Raw genomic sequence first — 25475 nt, forward strand, 5'->3', positions numbered from 1 at the left:
TTCCAACTTGTGGCAGGCCCCTGGCTCTGGCCTCCCCTATCTGGGAATGAGCCGGCTGCACCGCTGCTGACAGTGGCTGGATAATCCTCCCCGAGCTGTTCCAGGGATTAGTCCTGCTGCCCTGTGCCCAGCTCCCACACAGCAGGGTTTCGGGGCTGTGGACCCTGTGCCAGGAAAGGAAGGGCGCAGCTCCTGCAATGCAGAGCGGCCAGGGCAGTGGGCACCAGGCTTTAGCCTCCCTTTCTCACCCTACAGAGGGCAGGCCCTTCAGCTCCATTCTCCTCCAAGGCTGCAGACGGGGCAGGAACTGGGGGTGACAGGAGAGCTGTAAGGTCTCCAGTGGGTCATTCTGGGCCCAGAGATGGGTGCTGAAGCTCCCACACCTGCCTGTGAAAATGGAGTCCTCTCTCACCTGGGAGAGCCAGGTGCTGCCCCGAGAAGGAAGCATTTATGGCTTCATGAAGTCTTTCCTGACCCCCGATGCTGCTGACTATAGGTAAGTCTGAGCAAATCTGGGGGAGCCTCATCTTGGCATGAGAAAGAGATGGCTTCTTCTAAGCCCACTGGCCGTGATCCCAGGATTATAACACATTCTGGCTCAAGTCCAGACTATTTGTAGAACACAGGAGATCCTCCACGAGAGGTAGTATAATATAGAGGATATGTGCGCTTATTAAGAGGCTGCCTGTCTGACCTTGGACAAGTTCTTTTTATTTATTTGTTTATTTTTTATAGAGACAAAGTCTCACTATGTTGCTCAGGCTGGTCTTGAACTCCTGGCCTCAAGCGATCCTCCCACCTTAGCCTCCCAAAGTGTTGGGATTATAGACATGAGCCACTGCACCTGGCCGACCTTGGGCAAGTTCTTAAACCCTTCAAAGCCTCATTTTTCTCCAATCATAAAAGGGAAAGATGGTAATATTTTCCCTGCCAAATTCTTGTAAGTCTTAAACATTGTATATGTATTTTGAACACGATTAAGCTCTAAACACTTGTTAGGAAGCAGGAGTAGCATTTGAAACAAACAGCTCTTTTCCCACAGGTCGGATGCCCTCACAGAATTGAGATTATGTACATAAAACACCAGGTGCCTAACCCGGCACAGAGCAGGAGGGCTAAGCATGACATCCAGCACGTGGTCAGTGGAATCCAGTATTCCTACCCACCTCTCTAGTCTCCCCTCCACCCCTCTCCCTTTCAGAGGCACCAAGCTGCTTGTGGTCTTGTCTATTCCCACTCCCTGCCTGACTGAACATTTTCTCCACCCCCTGATCATCAGCAGCAGAAACTGGCTGCTCTTCCTCCTGGGTAGACAGCCAGACTGTATTTCCCAGCTGCCCCTGCAGTGAGATGTGGCCATCGGAGCCAGCATTGGCCAATGGACTCTGCATGGGAGTGACGCATGCTGCCTCCAGGCTTCTCCCTAAAACCTCCCACGTGTCCTCCGCCTGCTCTTCCCACTTCCAAGGAGCACGGCAATTGTGGAAGACCCAGATTAGTGATGGCAGAACCATAGATGGGAGGAACCTGGGTCCCTGACTTAAAATATCATGGATTTGGATGTTCCCTTAGTGAGAAATAAACTTCCATTGTGTTTAAGCCTTTATTTGTTTACAGTTGGTTACAGCTACTGCCTTCTTTTAATTAAAACACTCCTGCTGCTTCATGTTGTTGGAATGCTTGTAACCCTGCTCTGCTTCACCAGGGTAACTCCTACTTGGCCTTTAAGTTTATCTCTGCTGTCACACCGTCCAGAAAGCCTTCTCCCAGCACCACAACCCCTCCACCAAGGGTTAGGTGTCTCCAGCAGATGCTGCACAGCCGGCTGCACTTTGCCCACCCTCCCCTTCTTTCTCATAGAATCCTAGGACTCCTGTGCATCTAGAAGGAGTCGTGTGGTCCAGTGCTGGCCAAGAAGATGTGAGAGCAAGTCGCTGGGTGGAGATTCTTAGGAAAACTTCTTAGAAAGAACGAGACTGGGCTCCTTTCTGCCTTTTACCATTTTTGTGTATGCTTGCCTTCTTCCCACCTGGGACTCTGATGCAGCACCTGTGAATGGGCACACATATTACAACTCTTAGGCTGAAACCCACGTTTTCAGGCAGAGGTCTCTTGTGGGCATTTAGTGCTATAAATTTCTCTTTACACACTGCTTTAAATGTGTCCCAGGTCGGCCAGGTGCAGTGGCTCATGCCTATAATCCCAACACTTTGGGAGGCTAAGGTGGGAGGATCGCTTGAGGCCAGGAGTTCAAGACCAGCCTGAGCAACATAGTGAGACTTTGAGGAGCTCATCCAGTTAAGATTACTTCCAGCTGTGGCCAAGAGAAACCCGACCGCGAGCTCAAGCACCAGGGTTCGTATTCTCCACACAACAGGAGAAAGGAGGTCGGCAGCACAGGGCTGACGTGGTGGCTCCATGATGCCTTCAGGAACCCAGGACTTCCTTCTACTCTGCCACAAGAGAAAGCAGGAAAGATCTAAAATTGACACCTTAACATCACAATTAAAAGAACTAGAGAAGCAAGAGCAGACAAATTCAAAGGTTAACAGAAGGCAAGAAATAACTAAGATCAGAGCAGAACTGAAAGAGATGGAGACATGAAAAACCCTTCAAAAAATCAATGAATCCAGGAGCTGGTTTTTTGAAAAGACCAACAAAATGGATAGACTGCTAGCAAGACTAATAAAGAAGAAAAGAGAGAAGAATCAAATAGACACAATAGAAAATGATACAGGGGATATCACCATGGATCCCATAGAAATACAAACTACCATCAGAGAATACTATAAACACCTCTACGCAAATAAACTAGAAAATCTAGAAGAAATGGATAAATTCCTGGACACATACACCTTCCCAAGACTAAACCAGGGAGAAGTTGAATCTCTGTATAGACCAATAACAGGCTCTGAAATTGAGGCAATAATTAATAGCCTACCAACCAAAAAAAGTACAGGACCAGATGGATTCACAGCCGAATTCCACCAGAGGTACAAAGAGGAGCTGGTACCATTCCTTCTGAAACTATTCCAATCAATAGAAAAAGAAGGAATCCTCCCTAACTCATTTTATGAGGCCAGCATCATCCTGATACCAAAGCCTGGCAGAGACACAACAAAAAAAGAAAATTTTAGATGAATATCCCTGATGAACATTGATGCGAAAATCCTCAATAAAATATTGGCAAACTGAATCCAGCAGCACATCAAAAAGCTTATCCACCATGATCAAGTCAGCTTCTTCCCTAGGATGCAAAGCTGGTTCAACATATGCAAATCAATAAACGTAATCCATCACATAAACAGAACCAATGACAAAAACCACATGATTATCTCAATAGATGCAGAAAAGGCCTTCTACAAAATTCAACAGCCCTTCATGCTAAAAACTCTCAATAAACTAGGTATTGATGGAATGTATCTCAAAATAATAAGAGCTATTTATGACAAACCCACAGCCAATGTCATACTGAATGGGCAAAAACTGGAAGCATTCTCTTGGAAAACCAGCACAGGACAAGGATGCCCTCTCTCACCACTCCTATTCAATATAGTGTTGGAAGTTCTGGCCAGAGCAATCAGGCAAGAGAAAGAAATAAAGGGTATTCAATTAGGAAAAGAGGAAGTCAAATTGTTCCTGTTTGCAGATGACATGACTGTATATTTAGAAAACCCCATTGTCTCAGCCCAAAATCTCCTTAAGCTGATAAGCAACTTCAGCAAACAGTCAGGATACAAAATCAATGTGCAAAAACACAAGCATTCCTATACACCAATAACAGACAAACAGAGAGCCAAATCATGAGTGAACTCCCATTCACAATTGCTACAAAGAGAATAAAATATCTAGGAATCCAACTTACAAGGGATGTGAAGGACCTCTTCAAGGAGAACGACAAACCACTGCTCATCGAAATAAAAGAGGACACAAACAAATGGAAGAACATTCCATGCTCACGGATAGGAAGAATCAATATCATGAAAAGGTAATTTATAGATTCAATGTCATCCCCATCAAACTACCAATGACTTTCTTCACAGAATTGGAAAAAACTACTTTAAAGTTCACATGGAACCAAAAAAGAGCCCGCATTGCCAAGACAATCCTAAGCCAAAAGAACAAAGCTGGAGGCATAATGCTACCTTACTTCAAACTATACTACAAGGCTACAGTAACCAAAACAGCATGGTAGTGGTACCAAAACAGAGATATAGACCAACAGAACAGAACAGAGACCTCAGAAATAACACCACACATCTACAACCATTGGATCCTTGACAAACCTGACAAAAACAAGAAATAGGGAAAGGATTCCCTATTTAATAAATGGTGCTGGGAAAACTGGCTAGCCATATGTAGGAAGCTGAAATTGGATCCCTTCCTTTCACCTCATACAAAAATTAATTCAAGATGGATTAAAGACTTAAATGTTAGACCTAAGACCATAAAAACCCTAGAAGAAAACCTAGGCAGTACAATTCAGGACATAGGCATGGGCAAGGACTTCATGACTAAAACACCAAAAGCAATGGCAACAAAAGCCAAAACAGACAAATGCGATCTAATTCAGCTAAAGAGCTTCTGCACAGCAAAAGAAACTATCAGCAGAGTCAATAGGCAACCTACAGAATGGGAGAAAATTTTTGCAATCTACTCATCTGACAAAGGGCTAATAATCAGAATCTACAAAAAACTCAAACAAATTTACAAGAAAAAACCAAACAACCCCATCAAAAAGTGGGCAAAGGATACGAACAGACACTTCTCAAAAGAAGACATTTATGCAGCCAACAGACACATGAAAAAATGCTCATCATCACTCGTCCATCAGAGAAATGTAAATCAAAACCACAATGAAATACCACCTCACGCCAATTAGAATGGCAATCATTAAAGTCAGGAAACAAAATTAGCCAGGCTTGGTGGTGGGTGCCTGTAGTCCCAGCTACTCCGGAGGCTGAGGCAGGAGAATGGCGTGAACCCGGGAGGCGGAGCTTGCAGTGAGCCGAGATCACGCCACTGCACTCCAGCCTGGGCGACAGAGCAAGACTCTGTCTCAAAAGAAAAAAAAAAAGTCAGGAAACAACAGATGCTGGAGAGGATGTGGAGAAATAGGAACGCTTTTACACTGTTGGTGGGACTGTAAACTAGTTCAACCATTGTGGAAGACAGTGTGGTGATTCCTCAAGGATCTAGAACTAGAAATACCATTTGACCCAGCAATCCCATTACTGGGTATATACCCAAAGGATTATAAATCGTGCTACTATAAAGACACATGCACATGTATGTTTATTGTGGCACTATTCACAATAGCAAAGACTTTGAACCAACCCAAATGTCCATCAATGACAGACTGGATTAAGAAAATGTGGCACATATACACCATGGGATACTATGCAGCCATTAAAAAGGATGAGTTCATGTCCTTTGCAGGGACATGGATGAAGCTGGAAACCATCATTCTGAGCAAACTATCACAAAGACAGAAAACCAAACACTGCATGTTCTTACTCACAGGTGGGAACTGAACAATGAGAACGCTCGGACATGGGGCAGAGAACATCACACACTGGGGCCTGTCAGTGGGTGGGGGGCTGGGGGAGGGATAGCATTAGGAGAAATACCTAATGTAAATGACAAGTTGATGGGTGCAGCAAACCAACATGGCACACGCATATCTATGTATCCAACCTGCACATTATGCACATGTACCCTAGAACTTAAGTATATAAAAAAAAAAAAGAAAAAAAGAAAAAAAATCCTTCACCTTTTTCCAAAGTGTTGGGATTATGGGTGTGAGCAACCACATCTGGTCCTTTTTTTTTTTAATTGAGGTGAAATTCACATAAGTTTGACCATTTTAAAGTGAACAATCAGTGGCATTCAGTACATTCACCATGTTGTGCCAACACTATCTCTGTGTAGTTCCAAAACATTTTCATCACCTCAAAATGAAACCTTGTACCCATGAAGCAGCCACTTCCCATTCTCCCCTCCCCTTAGCCCCTGGAAATCGGCTTTCTTTCTCCACGGATTTACATATTCTGTATATTTCCTATAAATGGAATTACACAATAGGTGACCTGTGTCTGGCTTCTTCCACTTAACCTAATGCTTTTGAGGTTCAGTCACATGGTGCCATGGATCAGCTCTGCCTTCCTTTTTATGACTAATTCTCCACTGTATGTCCATATCACCATGTGTGTATTTACTCATTAATCTATGGACACAAGCCTCGTTTTTAAGCACTTCAAATATGTTAACTCACTGAATCCTCACCACAAAGACAGATTCAGTTATTACATATTGATAGAGTGAAAACTGAGGCACAGGTAACATGCCTAGGATCACGTGGCTATGAAGCAGAAAGAGGACTCCAGCCGAGGCAGTCTAGTCCCAAAGTCCTTCCCTTCCTAGTAACCACTATGCTCTCTTGCCTCTCAGAGAACAACCCACATGGCACAACACGAGGGCTAAGCTGTCTGGTCTGACTGGTGAAGCTTCAAATGCTGTTCATTTCAGATAAGGGGAGGTTCCTGGGCTGCAGAGGCTTCCTAGAGGAGGAAGACCATGTAAGGTCTAACTCAGAGCAGGTCAGGATGGTGTGAACTCACTCTGAACACAGTCACCGGTGGGTGTTTATGAAAACTGGCTCCGGAACTCCCACAGGGAAGGTTCTTATCTTTGCCTGCACAACGCAGAGCCCTCTGGGTAGACTTCTAGACCCAGGCCTCTTTCAAATACATTAGAAACCTCAGCAAGATAAAATATTTTCTGTCTGGCTGCATCCGTCTATCTGTTTAGAGAGCGGGACATTTCCATCCTCCTCTCTCCAGGCATCCTTGGAAGTCTTTCCCACAAGCAAGACATCTTGGTGAAATTTAATGCTGCAGAGGGAAGTGGTTTTCAGGAGAGAGGAGTCTGTTCCCGGAACTGTAGCACGAAAGCTAGAGGCTGAGTAGGAACATCTTAAACTAAGTCCTCAGTCTTATTTCCAGTTTTCTTCCTGTAGATCGGGGCTTAGGATACCCTGTCGCATTTTGTTCACTCCTCCACCAGGAATTCCTAAAGTCCATGCTCTTGGATCCTGGCAAATCCAGGAGGCTGGGGGATGTGGCAAGCTTCAGCAAGACTGCCTGGGACCAACCCTGCAGCCTTAATTTCCCAGGCGCACTCAGCCCAGCTGGCCAGCAAAGGCAGGCAGGGCTTCCGTGTCCACACATGAGAATGAACTGCAGCTGTTCTTTGTCCAGGCTGAGGTCCAGGATTCCCATGGCAGCTCCTAGGAAATCTTTAAAATTAGGTCGCGGATGAGCCTGTCAGTAGATTAGGTAAAGAACTTTTAGGAAGTTGAGGGTGAAATATCTGGAGGGTGAACTGGCTGGTGTGATTCTAGAACTGGGGGTGGTGCCTAGCAGCGCATTTGTGAGAAGACACAGCCAGGCTTGGTGTATGATGTGGTGTGTGTGTATATTCACAGGTTCTAGAACTGGGGGTGGTGCCTGGCAGCGCATTTGTGAGAAGACACAGCCAGGCTTGGTATATGATGTGGTGTGTGTGTATATTCACAGGTTCTAGAACTGGGGGTGGCGCCTAGGAGCGCATTTGTGAGAAGACACAGCCAGGCTTGGTGTATGATGTGGTGTGTGTGTATATTCACAGGTTCTAGAACTGGGGGTGGTGCCTAGCAGTGCGTTTGTGAGAAGACACAGCCAGGCTTGGTGTATGATGTGGTGTGGGTGTATATTCACAGGTTCTAGAACTGGGGGTGGTGCCTAGCAGCGCATTTGTGAGAAGACACAGCCAGGCTTGGTGTATGATGTGGTGTGTGTGTATATTCACAGCTTCTAGAACTGGGGGTGATGCCTAGCAGCGCATTTGTGAGAAGACACAGCCAGGCTTGGTGTATGATGTGGTGTGTGTGTATATTCACAGGTTCTAGAACTGGGGGTGGTGCCCAGCAGCGCATTTGTGAGAAGACACAGCCAGGCTTGGTATATGATGTGGTGTGTGTGTATATTCACAGGTTGTAGAACTGGGGGAGGTGCCCAGCAGCGCATTTGTGAGAAGACACAGCCAGGCTTGGTATATGATGTGGTGTGTGTGTATATTCACAGGTTCTAGAACTGGGGGTGGTGCCCAGCAGCGCATTTGTGAGAAGACACAGCCAGGCTTGGTATATGATGTGGTGTGTGTGTATATTCACAGGTTCTAGAACTGGGGGTGGTGCCTAGCAGCGCATTTGTGAGAAGACACAGCCAGGCTTGGTATATGATGGGGTGTGTGTGTATATTCACAGGTTCTAGAACTGGGGGTGGTGCCTAGCAGCGCATTTGTGAGAAGACACAGCGAGGCTTGGTATATGATGTGGTGTGTGTGTATATTCACAGGTTCTAGAACTGGGGGTGGTGCCTAGCAGCGTGTTTGTGAGAAGACACAGCCAGGCTTGGTATATGATGTGTTGCGTTTGTATATTCACAGGTTCTAGAACTGTGGGTGGTGCCTAGCAGCGTGTTTGTGAGAAGACACAGCCAGGCTTGGTGTATGATGTGGTGTGTGTGTATATTCACAGGTTCTAGAACTGGGGGTGGTGCCTAGCAGCGCGTTTGTGCGAAGACACCGCCAGGCTTGGTGTATGATGTGGTGTGTGTGTATATTCACAGGTTCTAGAACTGGGGGTGGTGCCTAGCAGCGCATTTGTGAGAAGACACAGCCAGGCTTGGTATATGATGTGGTGTGTGTGTATATTCACAGGTTCTAGAACTGGGGGTATTGCCTAGCGCGCATTTGTGAGAAGACACAGCCAGGCTTGGTATATGACGTGGTGTGTGTGTATATTCACAGGTTCTAGAACTGGGGGTGGTGCCTAGCAGCGCGTTTGTGAGAAGACACAGCCAGGCTTGGTATATGATGTGGTGTGTGTGTATATTCACAGGTTCTAGAACTGGGGGTGGTGCCTAGCAGCGCATTTGTGAGAAGACACAGCCAGGCTTGGTATATGATGTGGTGTGTGTGTATATTCACAGGTTCTAGAACTGGGGGTGGCGCCTAGGAGCGCATTTGTGAGAAGACACAGCCAGGCTTGGTGTATGATGTGGTGTGTGTGTATATTCACAGGTTCTAGAACTGGGGGTGGCACCTAGCAGCGCGTTTGTGAGAAGACACAGCCAGGCTTGGTATATGATGTGGTGTGTGTGTATATTCACAGGTTCTAGAACTGGGGGTGGTGCCTAGCAGCGCATTTGTAAGAAGACACAGCCAGGCTTGGTGTATGATGTGGTGTGTGTGTATATTCACAGGTTCTAGAACTGGGGGTGGTGCCTAGCAGCACATTTGTGAGAAGACACAGCCAGGCTTGGTGTATGATGTGGTGTGTGTGTATATTCACAGGTTCTAGAACTGGGGGTGGTGCCTAGCAGCACAATTGTTGGAAGACACAGCCAGGCTTGGTGTATGATGTGGTGTGTGTGTATATTCACAGGTTCTAGAACTGGGGGTGGTGCCTAGCAGCGCATTTGTGAGAAGACACAGCCAGGCTTGGTGTATGATGTGGTGTGTGTGTATATTCACAGGTTCTAGAACTTGGGGTGGTGCCCAGCAGCGCATTTGTGAGAAGACACAGCCAGGCTTGGTGTATGATGTGGTGTGTGTGTATATTCACAGGTTCTAGAACTTGGGGTGGTGCCCAGCAGCGCATTTGTGAGAAGACACAGCCAGGCTTGGTGTGTGATGTGGTGTGTGTGTATATTCACAGGTTCTAGAACTGGGGGTGGTGCCTAGCAGCGCATTTGTGAGAAGACACAGCCAGGCTTGGTGTATGATGTGGTGTGTGTGTATATTCACAGGTTCTAGAACTGGGGGTGGTGCCTAGCAGCGCATTTGTGAGAAGACACAGCCAGGCTTGGTGTATGATGTGGTGTGTGTGTATATTCACAGGTTCTAGAACTGGGGGTGGTGCCTAGGCGCGCATTTGTGAGAAGACACAGCCAGGCTTGGTGTATGATGTTGTGTGTGTGTATATTCACAGGTTCTAGAACTGGGGGTGGTGCCTGGCAGCGCATTTGTGAGAAGACACAGCCAGGCTTGGTGTATGATGTGGTGTGTGTGTATATTCACAGGTTCTAGAACTGGGGGTGGTGCCTAGCAGCGCATTTGTGAGAAGACACAGCCAGGCTTGGTGTATGATGTGGTGTGTGTGTATATTCACAGGTTCTAGAACTGGGGGTGGTGCCTAGGCGCGCATTTGTGAGAAGACACAGCCAGGCTTGGTGTATGATGTTGTGTGTGTGTATATTCACAGGTTCTAGAACTGGGGGTGGTGCCTGGCAGCGCATTTGTGAGAAGACACAGCCAGGCTTGGTGTATGATGTGGTGTGTGTGTATATTCACAGGTTCTAGAACTGGGGGTGGTGCCTAGCAGCGCATTTGTGAGAAGACACAGCCAGGCTTGGTGTATGATGTGGTGTGTGTGTATATTCACAGGTTCTAGAACTGGGGGTGGTGCCTAGGCGCGCATTTGTGAGAAGACACAGCCAGGCTTGGTGTATGATGTTGTGTGTGTGTATATTCACAGGTTCTAGAACTGGGGGTGGTGCCTGGCAGCGCATTTGTGAGAAGACACAGCCAGGCTTGGTGTATGATGTGGTGTGTGTGTATATTCACAGGTTCTAGAACTGGGGGTGGTGCCTAGCAGCGCGTTTGTGAGAAGACACAGCCAGGCTTGGTATATGATGTGGTGTGTGTGTATATTCACAGGTTCTAGAACTGGGGGTGGTGCCTAGCAGCGCATTTGTGAGAAGACACAGCCAGGCTTGGTATATGATGTGGTGTGTGTGTATATTCACAGGTTCTAGAACTGGGGGTGGTGCCTAGGAGCGCATTTGTGAGAAGACACAGCCAGGCTTGGTGTATGATGTGGTGTGTGTGTATATTCACAGGTTCTAGAACTGGGGGTGGTGCCCAGCAGCGCATTTGTGAGAAGACACAGCCAGGCTTGGTGTATGATGTGGTGTGTGTGTATATTCACAGGTTCTAGAACTGGGGGTGGCACCTAGCAGCGCGTTTGTGAGAAGACACAGCCAGGCTTGGTGTATGATGTGGTGTGTGTGTATATTCACAGGTTCTAGAACTGGGGGTGGTGCCTAGCAGCACATTTGTGAGAAGACACAGCCAGGCTTGGTGTATGATGTGGTGTGTGTGTATATTCACAGGTTCTAGAACTGGGGGTGGTGCCTAGCAGCACATTTGTGAGAAGACACAGCCAGGCTTGGTGTATGATGTGGTGTGTGTGTATATTCACAGGTTCTAGAACTGGGGGTGGTGCCTAGCAGCACAATTGTTGGAAGACACAGCCAGGCTTGGTGTATGATGTGGTGTGTGTGTATATTCACAGGTTCTAGAACTGGGGGTGGTGCCCAGCAGCGCATTTGTGAGAAGACACAGCCAGGCTTGGTGTATGATGTGGTGTGTGTGTATATTCACAGGTTCTAGAACTTGGGGTGGTGCCCAGCAGCGCATTTGTGAGAAGACACAGCCAGGCTTGGTGTATGATGTGGTGTGTGTGTATATTCACAGGTTGTAGAACTTGGGGTGGTGCCCAGCAGCGCATTTGTGAGAAGACACAGCCAGGCTTGGTGTATGATGTGGTGTGTGTGTATATTCACAGGTTCTAGAACTGGGGGTGGTGCCTAGCAGCGCATTTGTGAGAAGACACAGCCAGGCTTGGTGTATGATGTGGTGTGTGTATATTAACAGGTTCTAGAACTGGGGGTGGTGCCTAGCAGCGCATTTGTGAGAAGACACAGCCAGGCTTGGTGTATGATTTGGTGTGTGTGTATATTCACAGGTTCTAGAACTGGGGGTGGTGCCTAGCAGCGCATTTGTGAGAAGACACAGCCAGGCTTGGTGTATGATGTGGTGTGTGTGTATATTCACAGGTTCTAGAACTGGGGGTGGTGCCTAGCAGCGCATTTGTGAGAAGACACAGCCAGGCTTGGTGTATGATGTGGTGTGTGTGTATATTCAGAGGTTCTAGAACTGGGGGTGGTGCCTAGCAGCGCATTTGTGAGAAGACACAGCCAGGCTTGGTGTATGATGTGGTGTGTGTGTATATTCACAGGTTCTAGAAGTAGGGGTGGTGCCTAGCAGCGGATTTGTGAGAAGACATAGCCAGGCTTGGTATATGATGTGGTGTGTGTGTATATTCACAGGTTCTAGAACTGGGGGTGGTGCCTAGCAGCGCATTTGTGAGAAGACACAGCCAGGCTTGGTATATGATGTGGTGTGTGTGTATATTCACAGGTTCTAGAACTGGGGGTGGTGCCTAGCAGCGCGTTTGTGAGAAGACACAGCCCGGCTTGGTGTATGATGTGGTGTGTGTGCATATTCACAGGTTCTAGAACTGGGGGTGGTGCCTAGCAGCGCATTTGTGAGAAGACACAGCCAGGCTAGGTATATGATGGGGTGTGTGTGTATATTCACACGTTCTAGAACTGGGGGTGGTGCCTAGCAGCGCATTTGTGAGAAGACACAGCCAGGCTTGGTATATGATGTGGTGTTTGTGTATATTCACAGGCATCGTGGAGCATATACACTTTTTTTGTGTGTGTTGAAATAAACCTTACAGATTACAAAGTACTTTTTTTTTTTTTCTGAGACAGGGTCTCTCTCTGTCACCCAGCCTGGAGTGCAGTGGTACAATCATAGCTCACTGCAGCCTCGATCTCCCAAGCTCAAGTGATCCTCCCGCCTCAGCCTCCCATGTAGCTGGGACTACAGGTGTGTGACACCATGACTGGCTATTTTATTTTATTTTTGTAGAGATGGAATCTCACAATATTGCCCAGGCTGATCTCAAACTCTTGGGCTCAAGCAGTCCTCTCGAGTCAGCCTACCAAAATGCTGGGATTACAGGCATGAGCCACCACGCCCAGCCAGATTACAAAATACTTTGACATCTTTTCTCTACAGCCCTCAAAAAGAGGCAGGGCAAGCACAATTAAATCCCATTACAAATGGGGTGACTGTAGCTCCATTCATGGCTTGCCCAGAGTCACACAAAGAATGAATAGCAGAGCCCTGAGCCTGTGTGCTTCCCTCTGTGCCAGGCTGCTTTACCCAGGCATGGGTGCACCTTGTGCATGGGACATTTCTCCTTTGTTGTGTCCTGAGTACCTGAAGTCACTCAGATATTGCTCAGGTGGAGTGAGGGGGACCACCCTCTGATGTGGCCTGCAGCCTATGAAGAGTGAGGTTTGGGGGCCCAGAGTGTGAGTCACCAGCGGTAAATGCAAACCATATGTGATGCATTTTCTCTGCTGCAGAAAGGGTTTCTGGTGACTCGCTCAGGCCAGGGCTCTGGAAACAGCATTGCTTATTTCACATAAAAATCCTAAGAATGTGCGTGAACCTGTCTGAGATCTGCGTAATAAAACACTTAGTTGAAGTCACCGGGTTAGTTCCAGGCCCACTCGGTTATGACGTGGCTGTTAGCCACGAGCTGGCATTTACGTTAAAGTGTTGAGAAGGAGAAGCGTGAGGGTTTTGATGTTTCAGTTTCTTGAAAATATAACTGTTTCTACTCAGGACCTGCCTCTCCAAGAGTGTAGCACACTTCATTTTTTTCTGTTTAGCATGTATGAGAGTGAACTTAGCTTGCTACTCACACACTACTCACCCTGTGGAGGAAGTTCGCCTCGCTTTTGTGGTGAGTCTTGCTGTAATGATAGCTTATATTTACAAATACCGTCGGCAGTGCAGGGTCTTCAGGCTTGCAGAAAACGGTCAAGTCATTACTTTGAGAAATGTACAAACATCTATGCTTAATGAGGTGCTAAAAGACAAAACTCATCTACAACCTCCTTCCCCCCAAACTGCCAACACTTCTGATTAATTTAAAATCTGCTCTAAACGACAAAACTCATCTACAACCTCCTTCCCCCCAAACTGCCAACACTTCTGATTAATTTAAAATCTGCTTCAAAAGACAAAACTCATCTACAACCTCCTTCCCCCCAAACTGCCAACACTCTGGATTAATTTAAAAGCTGCTCTCTGGGCAGCTTGCATCCAAGGGCTCCTCCTTCACACGTGGTGGGGCCCCACCTTCGCTTTACCTCTAGCGTCCCAGCCCTCGTGGTCATCTGGAACCAGGGTTGGTACACAGGGCCTGCTGGCATTCCTATGATACTCCGTGATATTCTGGAGGAATCCATCCCTTCCTTGGGGCTCCATCCCACTGCCCCAGCACCTCCAGCCACCCTGATTCAGGGACATCGCAGAGATTGGTGTTTGACGCTACGGCAGCAGAGGCGCAGACTCTTGAGTGTCGGAGGGCGTCTGGAGGGCCTGGGGGCCAGCACCACCTGCACTCCCGGGAGCTCGGCCCCGCCCCACCATGGCTCTTGGTGCAGGTGCACTGGAAGGAACTGGGTGGGGCCCCTGTGCCGAAGGGCGGAGATGGCGCCGGCCTGCCTCACGGGCAGGGGTCCGTGTGGCACCTGTGGCCGGCAGCGGGTGGGTCCAGGAGCCGCCATCATTTGGAGCGCGTATCGTCCTTACTGACTCTCTGTGGGTGCGGGCGGGGTGTGTGACGGGAGCTCCGGGCCTGGCTGACAGTGTCTCTCCTCTGCAGCGGGCTGACGCACGAGGCACACAGGAAGGAGGTGGAGCAGGTGTATCTGCGCTGTGCGGCGGGTGCCGTGGAGTGGATGTACCCAACAGGTGCTCTCATCGTTAACCTGCGGCCCAACACCTTCTCGCCTGCCCGGCAGCTGACCGTGTGCATCAGGCCCTTCACGGACTCCTCGGGGGCCAATATTTATTTGGAAAAAACTGGAGAACTGAGACTGCTGGTACCGGACGGGGACGGCAGGCCCGGCCGGGTGCAGTGTTTTGGCCTGGAGCAGGGCGGCCTGTTCGTGGAGGCCACGCCGCAGCAGGATATCAGCCGGAGGACCACAGGCTTCCAGTACGAGCTGATTAGGAGGCCCAGGGCGTCGGACCTGCACGAGCTGTCTGGTGAGTGTCCTGCCTGGGGCGGGGGCGGCGGGCCTCGTCATCACGGGGCTGGTGATCTGGCAGGTGTCTCTGATTTCTTCCTGCCCCCTCGTCTGCTCAGCCTTGGTGAAAACCCTTCTGTGTCTGTGCTTCGGACATGACGGTTTTGCCTGAAGAGCCCCACAGGTGGCTGGGGTTGGGGGACACTGGCGCCCGCAGAGGGGCCCTCCTAGGGGGTGTGACATGGTGTAGGGGGGTGTGGGATGTCCAAACTAAACCATCTTGGAAATGCAGCCTTTCCAACTAAAACCACCTTTGAAAAGACTGGCCCATCTGGGTTAGTGTTTCGGGTGGCATGGCCTTGGCCAAGCGGGGCCTCTCTCCCTGGAGGTGTGTCTGGGGAGCATGGTGAGCATCCCCCTGTGGCAGCCGGGCCAGTGCTGGGTCGGACGCGCCCCCGTGCTTGTGGATCGTGTAGCGCCTTTGAAACGGGTGCTTTTGCCATTCAAACTGCCCTGGGAATTGGCTGGGTGTCTGTGGTGTTGGCTAAAGACCCTGAAACGTCCATTTTTGGGTGGGAGCTGAGGCTGACTCAGCCTGGAGCGGTGCTGAGCTGTGATGCCCAGAACATGGGACCACCCCTGTCCCAGAGGGGTCTTGTGGGTACAAGAAACAGCTTCCCTGTGTGGCCGGCAGGGAGTGGAGGTGTCACATGGCGTCTCTGGACGCCTGTGCTTGGGGGAGAGGTCCTTCGTGGAGGGCTGTGTTGGTCTCTAGAAAATTCTGTGGGTAGACACCAGGAGGCATGAGGTCCTGGGAGGCACCTGTGGGCCGGTGTGACCTCCATGGTCTATGTGGCCTCGGCCTCGGGTGTACAGACTTCTATCCTGAATGGGAGTCCACATTTTTGTGTTCTATGTTCTTGGCCTAGATTACTTTTCATCTCTCTCTGAAATCTCTCCCAGGTAGACTGGTCATTTACAGAGTGAGTGTAGGACCGTCTGCCTGGAGTCCTGACTGCCCCGAGTCCCAGCTGGCCCATGAGCTCAGACTGCCCCTGGGCCTCAGCACCCGCAGGGCTGGACGCTGATGTAAACTCAGCTGTGCTGTGGTTGGTTGCACGCTGGATAAAACTTTAACCACGGCGGCCTTTATCTCGGTCACCAACAGTTATGGTGGGTGGGAGACCTGGGGGAGGGGGTACCAGCCTTGCTCTGGGGGCCCTGGAGAAAAACTCACAATGAGGCGAAACCTGGAGAAATCCAAGCTCCAAGTTCAGTCTTTCTAACCGGAGGTAGAAGGTGCCAGGCCAGATGTTAGGAACTTGCAAACATTCTTTCTGCTGATTTAAGTGGTGATTGGTCTTGAAGACGTTGGGCTGCGGGTCACATGCTCTGTGGCCTGAGCTTTGTTCTGCTTCTGGGTGAGATTCTTAGAGAGGCTGTGGTGTAGTCCGTCCCTGCCACGCACACCTGGACGTCCACACTGGCACAGGCCCGATTTCTACATTTCCAGGGGAAATTCAATGGTTCTGGTTGTCAGCTGGGGCGACCCTTACGGAGCCTGTGCCCTCCCCTTTGGGAACAGAGACTTTGTCTCTCCTGCCTCTGGGGGTGGGGTCCGAGGCCTACAGGCCCTGTGTAGGCTGGGGTGGTGGGTGGGTTTGGGAGAGGCATGGGAGGGTAGGGGCTGAGCTGCCTTGGGGTCCTGTGGGGTTGCAGGGAGGCAGCGGCCTCTTGTGAGGAGTGACTTGAGCCCCAAGGGACCAGAGCAGGCATTCGGCGGTGGGTCCTCGCTCACCCTCCGTGTGCCTCCTGGGCCTGTGGCCCAGTCACCTGCGCAGGACTGTGGCCCCAGTACACGTCAGGCTGGCTTGGGGTCCCAGAACTTTGCTGTGTCCTGTGAGGCTGGTGCTTGGGTTTCCTTGTTTACACTTGGTGACCCTGTGGCATCTGCTTAAACGGAGCCTGAGGTGATTTCCAGTGCCCTGTGGGTGGTGGGTTGCTTATCCGAGGAAGCAGACATGCAGGGATCCTCGGAACTGACAGGGGCCCAGACTCTGAGGTTCACCGGGGGCCCCCGGAGCTGGGACCCACGCCTGGCATCTCACGGGAACGGGCACAGGTGCAGGCCCCTCCCTGGGCTGAGCACCTCCAGGGCCCTCACGAGAGGCCTCTCCTATCCTGATGGGGTGGAGGGGCAGGAGGGATCCGAGGAGGCTGATGCCTCTCCTCTCCCCAGGGTATTCGCCTTTCATCAGGGGACGGGGGCCCCTAAGCCTTTAATGCTGCAGGAATGGGTACATAATGTGAAATGTTGGTGCCGGCCATCTGGCAGCAGTGATGCCGTCCCCTGGGCCAGGCCGGCTCCCCAGCACTCCCCGGCCAGCCCCGCGGTTTCCCTTGCCTCCCGTTCCTGCACTTGCTGTAGCTGCGAGAGCCGATGGAGGCTGAGCCGGGCAGCGCCAGCCCCGCCGAGCCTGAGGTGAGCCTGAGCCTTTGGCCTGGCAGCGCGACCCATGGGAGGTGGACGAGCTCGTCTGTGCGTCAGAAGTTCCAGTTTGTGCTGACTCAGGAGGACAGAGGCTCCGTGGGCTGGAACCCCGGACAGGAGAGGGTGTGTGAGCCCCGTCCCCTGCCCAGCCAGGAGGAAATCCCCCGCTCCGGTGGGTCTCGTCGGTGTGATTGTGGTGCGTTCATGCCGCAAAATCGGCTTCCTTGAGTAAACTGAGACACACCGATGACCAAGAGTTGGCTGGAACACGGGGGCAGGCTGCTCCTCCAGGGGTACACACTGGGGGCCAGGCGGGAGGGGACCCGGCCCCAGGACCTTGGGATTTGGCTGACTACGGGCAGGACCTCTCAGCCCTGCACCAGCCGCCTCCGCAGGCGACACGGACGCCTTCCTTGGATGCTGAGGAAACCCCGCAGGATGGGGGTGGCAGAGAGTGGTCAGGTGCAGCTTCCGGCCGTGCCCAGACCTGTGCCCAGCAGACCTGGCTGAGGCTGTGTGGGGCTGCCGTTTGCAGGCCAGGGAATCCGGGAAACGGGCACCGTTCAGTGGCTTGGGGAATGTGGGTGGGGGCTGTCTGGTTCTGGGGTACACAGACCCGAGACAGTCCAGGCAGGTCCCAGGATTCCAGTCTGTTCTTCAGCTTCTCCCAGGGCTGTGTGTCAGGTGCTCCTGGCTTGGCCACATCTGTGCTTGGGGTTTGGGGTGCAGGCTCTGTGTAAGGCCCCCCAGTGCAGGCCCCAGTGAGCAGGTGCCCAGGGCCGGGCAGCAGCATCGTGGACACAGGCAGTGGGAGGGGAGGGGATGCTGCCTTGATGCTGATCATGAGCACGTGGTGCCGTCCCTGGCTCTCCAGGACGCCAGAGTCCTGCAGCGTCTCAGGGGCCTCAACGCCTCCCCCCTTTAAAATCCTGCCCCTGGCTGAGCCCGTAGGTGAATGACCAGCTCGGCGGGCGCAGAGCCCATGCCGATGAGCCCCCTCCAGGAGCCTCAGAGTTTGGAGAAGTCCTTGATGGGTGGGAGGGATGGGTGGAAAAGTGTAGAAGATAATTCTCATTATTTCCTGGAAGTAGAGGAGAGGGGCTGATTTTTCCAAGGCGTCCCATCTCTCATCCATCTTTGGCTTCCTGCTTGGTGCCTTCTCTCCAGCCACTGTAATTTTCATTTTAACCATCTCTGGGCTTGTGGAGAGGAAGGGTGTGGCCCCCGCCAGCTTCCTCACCAGGAAGAGGGAGGGAGAAAGAGAGGGAGGCAGGGGGAAGGGCAGGGGCTGTGGGGCCAACACCCCCGGGGCACCCCAGCAACGGACTGCAGCCTAGAGTGCGGCCGCAGCGCAACAGTGATGATGGTGGCCTTGTGGGGAGCCTTGGGAGCTCAGCCTTGGGTCCTCGAGCCCACTGGAGCCCACCCTCCACCCCTACCAACTGCTCCCTGTTCTTGGCTCCTCTGAAAGCACCTTGTCCCCATCACTGGCTCCTCTAAAAGCAGCGTGTCCCCCCGCTCCCCCGTCACCACCTGTGTGGGAGACCCAGTAATCGTGGCCACAGAGGTTTCCTGTCGGAACTGTGTGAGTCCCTCTGGCTGTCCTTACCTGGGCAGTCCTGCCGGACCGGTCGGTGTCTGTCATTCTCAGCCTCTCCTTGGAACCAGCCGGTCCTGCCTCTCTACTTAACACCTGCCGTGCAATCTAAGTCCCCGCAGCAGCTTCCCCAACCCCACCCTGCGGGTCCCTCCCACCCTGTTCATGCTAGCTCCTGAGTGACCTGCCTGAGATGTCCACACCCCAGCCCTCCCCCTCCGAGGAGGATGGACCAGGATTCCAACCCTTTGCCGACCCTCCCCACCGCCCTGGAGACGAGGTGCAATGTGTCCATGAGCAGCGCGTTCCGCAGCCTTTATGAACCTGGCTCCTGTTAATAATTGTCTCCACATTGTCTCCCGGCGTCCACCCTGCATTCTCCGTGAAGGTGACTTCTGCTTTGTAAAGCTCAGAATCAGAACAGGGAGGTCTCCAGGGTGCTCCTTACGAGCTCAGCTGTCGATGGGTCGTCTCCAGAGGCTTCTAGCAGGCGAGGCTGCAGGCACTGACTGTCCCCGGCCCCACGCCCCTGTCGTCAGCCGGGTGAGCCAGGGCGGGGTACCCAGGGCACGTGAGGGCAGCATCTCCATCCTCCCCCTCGGCCGTCCGCTGAGGTCGTGGGGCCGTGACTCACAGAGGGCGATGTGCTAGGGCTTGGATACGCTCACACGCCCAGGCCCCGGGGTGGGACGCATGTGGCTGGGCCTGTGGGCTCCCCTGCCCCAGGGTGAGAGCCACACACCCACCCCACCCCCCGCCCCAGGGTGGGAATCACACACACCCCCCACCCCCCGCCCCAGGGTGACAGCCACACACACACCCCACCCCCCGCCCCAGGGTGGGAACCACACACACCCCCCACCCCCTGCCCCAGGGTGACAGCCACACACACACCCCACCCCCTGCCCCAGGGTGGGAACCACACACACACCCCACCCCCTGCCCCAGGGTGACAGCCACACACACCCCCCACCCCCCGCCCCAGGGTGGGAGCCACACACACCCCCCACCCCCAGCCCCAGGGTGGGAGCTACACACACCCCCCACCCCCCGCCCCAGGGTGGGAGCCACACACCCCCCCCACCCCCCGCCCCAGGGTGGGAGCCACACACACCCCCCACCCCCTGCCCCAGGGTGGGAGCCACACACACCCCCCCCCGCCCCAGGGTGGGAGCCACACACACACCCCACCCCCCGCCCCAGGGTGGGAGCTACACACCCCCCCACCCCCCCAGGGTAGGAGCCGCACACACCCCCCCGTCCCAGGGTGGGAACCATACACACACACCCCCCCACACACACCCCCTGCCCCACAACACACCCCCCGCCCCACACACACACTCCCCGCCCCACACACACACCCCCCGCCCCACACACACCCCCGACTGTGCTGCTGACTGTGAGGATGGACTTCCGGCACCTCCTGCCTCCTGCCTTTGCAGGACCGCCTGGCCCAGCCCCAGCTGCCATGGCTGCCCAGCCGGAGGGTGCTGCTCAGTGAGGGGACCCTCGGGTGGACTGGGGTCACCATGCTTCTGTCGTTGACCAGCTCTCTCTCAGCCGAGGCCACCTCCACTCACATGAGGTGCCCTGGGCTGGGACCTCTAGCCCTGTGGTACTGGGCAGGTGCTGGCCGGCGTGCAGTCTCACCTGTGGAGGATAAAAGTGCTGCCTGAAATTTGAGATCCCCCAGTGCTCCCTCCTTGTTGCTTCCAGACGTGAGTGGTGGTCTGTGCTGCTGGCCTCTGTCCAGCACGTGCCTGCATCAGGCCCAGCATGGTCTGCAGACCCCCAGCCGGCGAGTGGGATGGGGGTCCACATAGGTGAACTAAGTGTCAAGGGTGGGCCACACCCCGGGGCCCCCATAGGAGAGCGCACCGGGCAGCTTCCAGCTTGGGGGTCAGGAGGCCCCCGTGGTGGGGGCTGCAGTGTGAGTCTGTACAAATCAGCAGGAAGGGGATTTGGCCAGAAGCTCCCATTCTGGAGGGTTGCTGGGATGGCAGAGGTGCCCCCCCAGTGCCAGGCTGGACCGGCCTCAAGGTGCTCAGCAGTGCCAGGCTGGACCGGCCTCGAGGCGCCCCCAGTGCCAGGCTGGACCGGCCTCGAGGCGCCCCCAGTGTCAGGCTGGACCGGGCCTCGAGGCGCCCCCAGTGCCAGGCTGGACCAGGCCTCGAGGCGCTCAGCAGGCTGTGCAGTTTCTTTTTCCTGATACCTTAATGGAAGCAAATGCAGGAGGAGGTGGGTGGGCCGGTGAGTCAGGCACTGAGCCCGGCTGGGAGGTGCCCTCACCCCTGCCTGGCGGAAAGTGCTGGCCTTGTCTCTGGGTCCCTCCTACCTCCACCCTGCGGGGTCCACAGAGACCTGCGCTTGCCCAGTGCACCGTAGACTCCAGGGTCTCCGTTGACCACATGTGCAGGCCCTGAGGGTCCATGTAGGTTCCTGACCCCAGAAGGCCTCTGAGCAGCTGTCCCCGCCTTGGCCAAGGTGCCAGATATGTGTGCTGCCCTGTCCCCCGGGGCCCCCAGTCACCAGCAGCTGGCTCGGGCCTGCACTCATCAGGCAGGCGACAGCTCAGCTCACTTCAGCCCAGCAAGGGCAGCCGGCCAGGGGTGCAGACGGCGTTAGCTTCTTCCAGGGCCAGCGAACCCCAAGTCAAGGTCGTCCCAGCTCTTGACCAGGGACGTTTCAGAGCCTTCAGAACGTGAAATGGCACCGGCGAAACTAGTGCCATTGAGATTTCACGTCTCAAAGTTTCTATTGCGTTAGGAGACTTGGGGCCAAAACCTAGAGGCTCAGAACAGGTGAGGCGAGGCCTTGAAACCTGCAATAAGAGCAAATAATAAAACCATGTTTCCCAAGTCCGTCCCGAGTGTAGGAACGCGGGGCGTGCAGAGGTTTCTGTTTCACAGTGGCCCACCCGTCTAAGAAACTGGGGCGAAGGGCAGGGCGAGGGCTGGGCCGCGGGGAGAAGGTTGTTGGGAAAGCCTGGTTTGGCCGGTACGGGAGCTCATTCTGAGAAGCCTCCGTGCTTTCTGCATTCTCTGGGGGAGGCCAGGCCCCACAGGGTTTAGGGGCTTCAGAGGGGGTTCTGTGAGCAGGGCTTGGCTTGAAAGCCATTTGGGGCATGCACCTCATCCCGCGGCCAGGTGGCGTCCGGGGAAGGTGCCGGGCCGATGGCCCTGACTGGAACTCACTGCCCTGCTGGGTGAGGCCCCACGCCGGTGGCAGGTGGACGTGTCGCTGCCTGCTTAGGGATCCCCTTCCTGGAATCTTGGCCTCGCTGGCCCTTCCAGCCACATGGGGGGTCCCGCGGGATGGGATCCTCCTTTTGGGTGCCGCTGCCGTCGCGACCCAGGGAAGTGGGCAGCAGAGCTGTGGGGAGTGTCTGCCCTTTGAGGAAGCTGGGAAATGAGGGTGGTCCCAGCGCCATGGGCCGTGGAGGTGGGTTGGGGGTGACTCTGGGAGGTGGGGGTGCTCCCGGCGCCGTGGGCTGTGGAGGTGGGTTGGGGGTGACTCTTGTCTGGTGGGTTCGGTTCAGCCCCAGTGGGCTTTGCATTTGCAACAGACACGTGAGCGATTTCTCAGTGAGTCCGGCTCAGCCGCACTGAGGAGATAAGTGGGGAAAGAGCACAAAGACCCCTCCCCACGAAGGCCCTGGGACATGGCCGGACTGAGGGTCTTGCTCTCGGACATGTGCCCATCATGGCCGAGGTGCAGGCGCCTTTGGTCCAGGTGGGGCCGAGGGGTCCCCTGGGTGAGACCCCGGCGTGGTCGAGGTTGTGTTTTCTGTCTCCCGTGCTGCCGGCCCCTCCAGCACGTGCCGCCAACTCACATTTGAAGTGGCGTTGGTCACAAAGGTGCCTTGACGTGGACACCCTCCCTGACTTGGCTTTGCTGAGTGTGAGGATCCTTTGACGGTGGTGGGCGGCGTTCCAGAGCCTGTCCCGTCCAGGCTGCTTCCTGACTCTGCCTTTCTTCTCCAGCGCCGTGCCGTCCCTGCAGTGACACCGAGGTGCTCCTAGCCGTCTGCACCAGCGACTTTGGTGAGTGTCTGCTCGGCAGCTTCTACCTCCTGGTTTCTGCCACATGGAGCTGTTTGGGCCCAGGAGTCCCTCTTCAGGGCCCAGGACAGCCTTCCGGTGCTGCGTGGACCCTCCTGGAGGGGCACACGCTGTGGAAGCCCTGGGCTCGGCCCTCCACCAGCCCTGGGGATGGGGACGCCACCGCCCACACTTGGAGGGAGCTGGGGGTTGTTTTAGTGACTGTCAAACATTTTCCCATTTTGTAAATGAGATCACTGCTCTTCGAGGGGACTCTTGAAGTCCACTGTTTCCCAGCAGCTCTTCTTGCTGAAGTGCTTTGTAAACAGCATTTTATCAGCAGCCCAGAGCATCCTTGGCGTTGGACACTCCCTGCCCCCCCCCAGAGTTCACGCTGTTCCAGGCCTGAGGCCCCCGGCGGCTCTGCGGCTCTGCAGGAGGAGCTTTGGGGTCCCAGGGCTCCAGCCCCTTTGCTTGTGGCGTTTGCACAGACGCCCTGTGGGAAAGGTTTGGCCTCCCGTCGTGTGGTGCCGTGGAAGCCATGTCCTGCAGGCCCTGGCTCTGCACCCCACCTCCAAGCTCAAGGACAGGCCCCTTCTCACTGCTTTCCCGGCCCCTGGCATGGAGTCGGGGCTGGGCAGGGGTCTCCAAGTGTGTCGCGAAGGCTGTCCCCATGCCCACCCTCTCCTGTGAGCCACACTGGGTCTGTCTGATCAGGACACAGAACTGCAGGGGCACCCTGTGTATCAGCTGGACTTGTTTGTTCTGTTTTCCCATTTAACAGGTCTGGCCCTTGGTAGAAAGGGCACCTGTTCTCTGACGACGTCTAAGTATCTGGGACACCCCTTGGCAGCTTCCTGCTGTTACATTGTACTTTTCTCTGGGAATTTCCACGCTAGATGGCAGAGTCTGGGGTCAGCTGCCCGTTCCAGTGCCCATCGATGCGGGGGCAGGGGGAGGTGCGGCGGTCTTGCCGTGTGCTTGCCTTTGCTCACTCCCTGTCTCCATCTCCTTCCCCGCACAGCCGATCGAGGCTCCATCCAGCAAGTTACCCACGAGCCTGAGCGGCAGGAGTCGGCCATCCACCTGCGCGTGAGCAGACTCTATCGGCAGAAAAGCAGGGTCTTTGAGCCGGTGCCCGAGGGTGACGGCCACTGGCAGGGGCGCGTCAGGACGCTGCTGGAGTGTGGCGTGCGGCCGGGGCATGGCGACTTCCTCTTCACTGGCCACATGCACTTCGGGGAGGCGCGGCTCGGCTGTGCCCCACGCTTCAAGGACTTCCAGAGGATGTACAGGGACGCCCAGGAGAGGGGGCTGAACCCTTGTGAGGTTGGCACGGACTGACCCCGGGGGTCCTTGGGCCGCTGCCCTTCCTCTCCTGATGAGTCACAGGCTGCGGTGGGCGCTGCGGTCCTGGTGGGGCCGTGCGGTGAGGGCCGCGCGCTGGGAGCCGCATGCCCTGGGCCCAGGCCTGACCCTGGTACCGAAGCTGTGGACGTTCTCGCCACACTCAACCCCATGAGCTTCCAGCCAAGGATGCCCTGGCCGATTGGAAATGCTGTAAAATGCAAACTAAGTTATTATATTTTTTTTTGGTAAAAAAGAAATGTCCATAGGAAACAAATTCCTGTGTCTTAAAACGCCTTGGTGTGCCGTCTGATACTGTTCTCTAAAGACGTTAGGAGTCACGGCATCTGGCCTGCGGTTGGGTGAAGCACTGGCCGTTGGGCACAGTGGATGTGTGAAAAGGTGCCATTCAGAGTTGTTATTCTCATGACGGAAGTTTTGGAGCCAAATAATACGTTTTTTATTTTCATTTTATTTTTAAAGAATGAGCTTTGGTCCTTTTCGGGCCGCTGGTTGTTTCCGTTCCCGAGAATAAAGACCAGGATCCGACCAGCCAGAAGCCAGAGTCTGTCTTTCGCCAGGTCCGGTGCCCACGGCCCGTGTTCAGGGCCTCGCTGGACGTACCCCAGGGCGCCACCCTGCCTCGGCAGACACGCTTGCTCCTCCCGGCAACTGTCCCTCAGCGCCTGCTGCTGCATTTCCATTAATGCAGGTCCTGCCCTGTGGCCCCAGCCTGCCCACAGTGCAGGGGCCCACAGCTAGTCTCTAGACGCCCAGGAGCTGGTCTGAACCCAGGTTGGTGACCCCATGTCCCCAAAGGATGCGGCTGCCAGAACAAATCACCACCAACTGCAGGGCTGAAACAACCTCGTTCTCTGAGTTCCTGAGGCCACAATCCAAAGTCACGGTGTGGGCAGAGCCTCTCCCTCCAGGGCTCCAGGGGAGAGCGCTTCATCTTCTCCTCAGCCTCCAGGGGTTCCAGGGAGGACCCTTCA

At 53.9% G+C, this 25475-nt stretch overlaps 1 protein-coding gene across 3 annotated transcripts in view; it reads left to right on the forward strand.

The window, feature by feature from the left end:
- Positions 1–25032, forward strand: part of LOC129135418 (meteorin-like protein) — an 80241-nt gene extending 55209 nt beyond the window's left edge. For all 3 annotated transcript variants that reach the window (XM_054657201.2, XM_063816749.1, XM_054657203.2), the window contains 3 exons: positions 14639–15024; positions 23077–23136; positions 24158–25032. In XM_054657201.2, coding sequence (XP_054513176.1) covers positions 14715–15024; positions 23077–23136; positions 24158–24477 — 690 coding nt within the window. In that variant the 5' untranslated portion in view covers positions 14639–14714 and the 3' untranslated portion in view covers positions 24478–25032. The remainder of the gene's footprint in view (positions 1–14638; positions 15025–23076; positions 23137–24157) is intronic.
- Positions 25033–25475: the final 443 nt, after the last annotated feature.

This window comes from Pan troglodytes, chromosome 7, assembly GCF_028858775.2.
Source record: "Pan troglodytes isolate AG18354 chromosome 7, NHGRI_mPanTro3-v2.0_pri, whole genome shotgun sequence".
Taxonomy (NCBI): Eukaryota; Metazoa; Chordata; class Mammalia; order Primates; family Hominidae; genus Pan; species Pan troglodytes.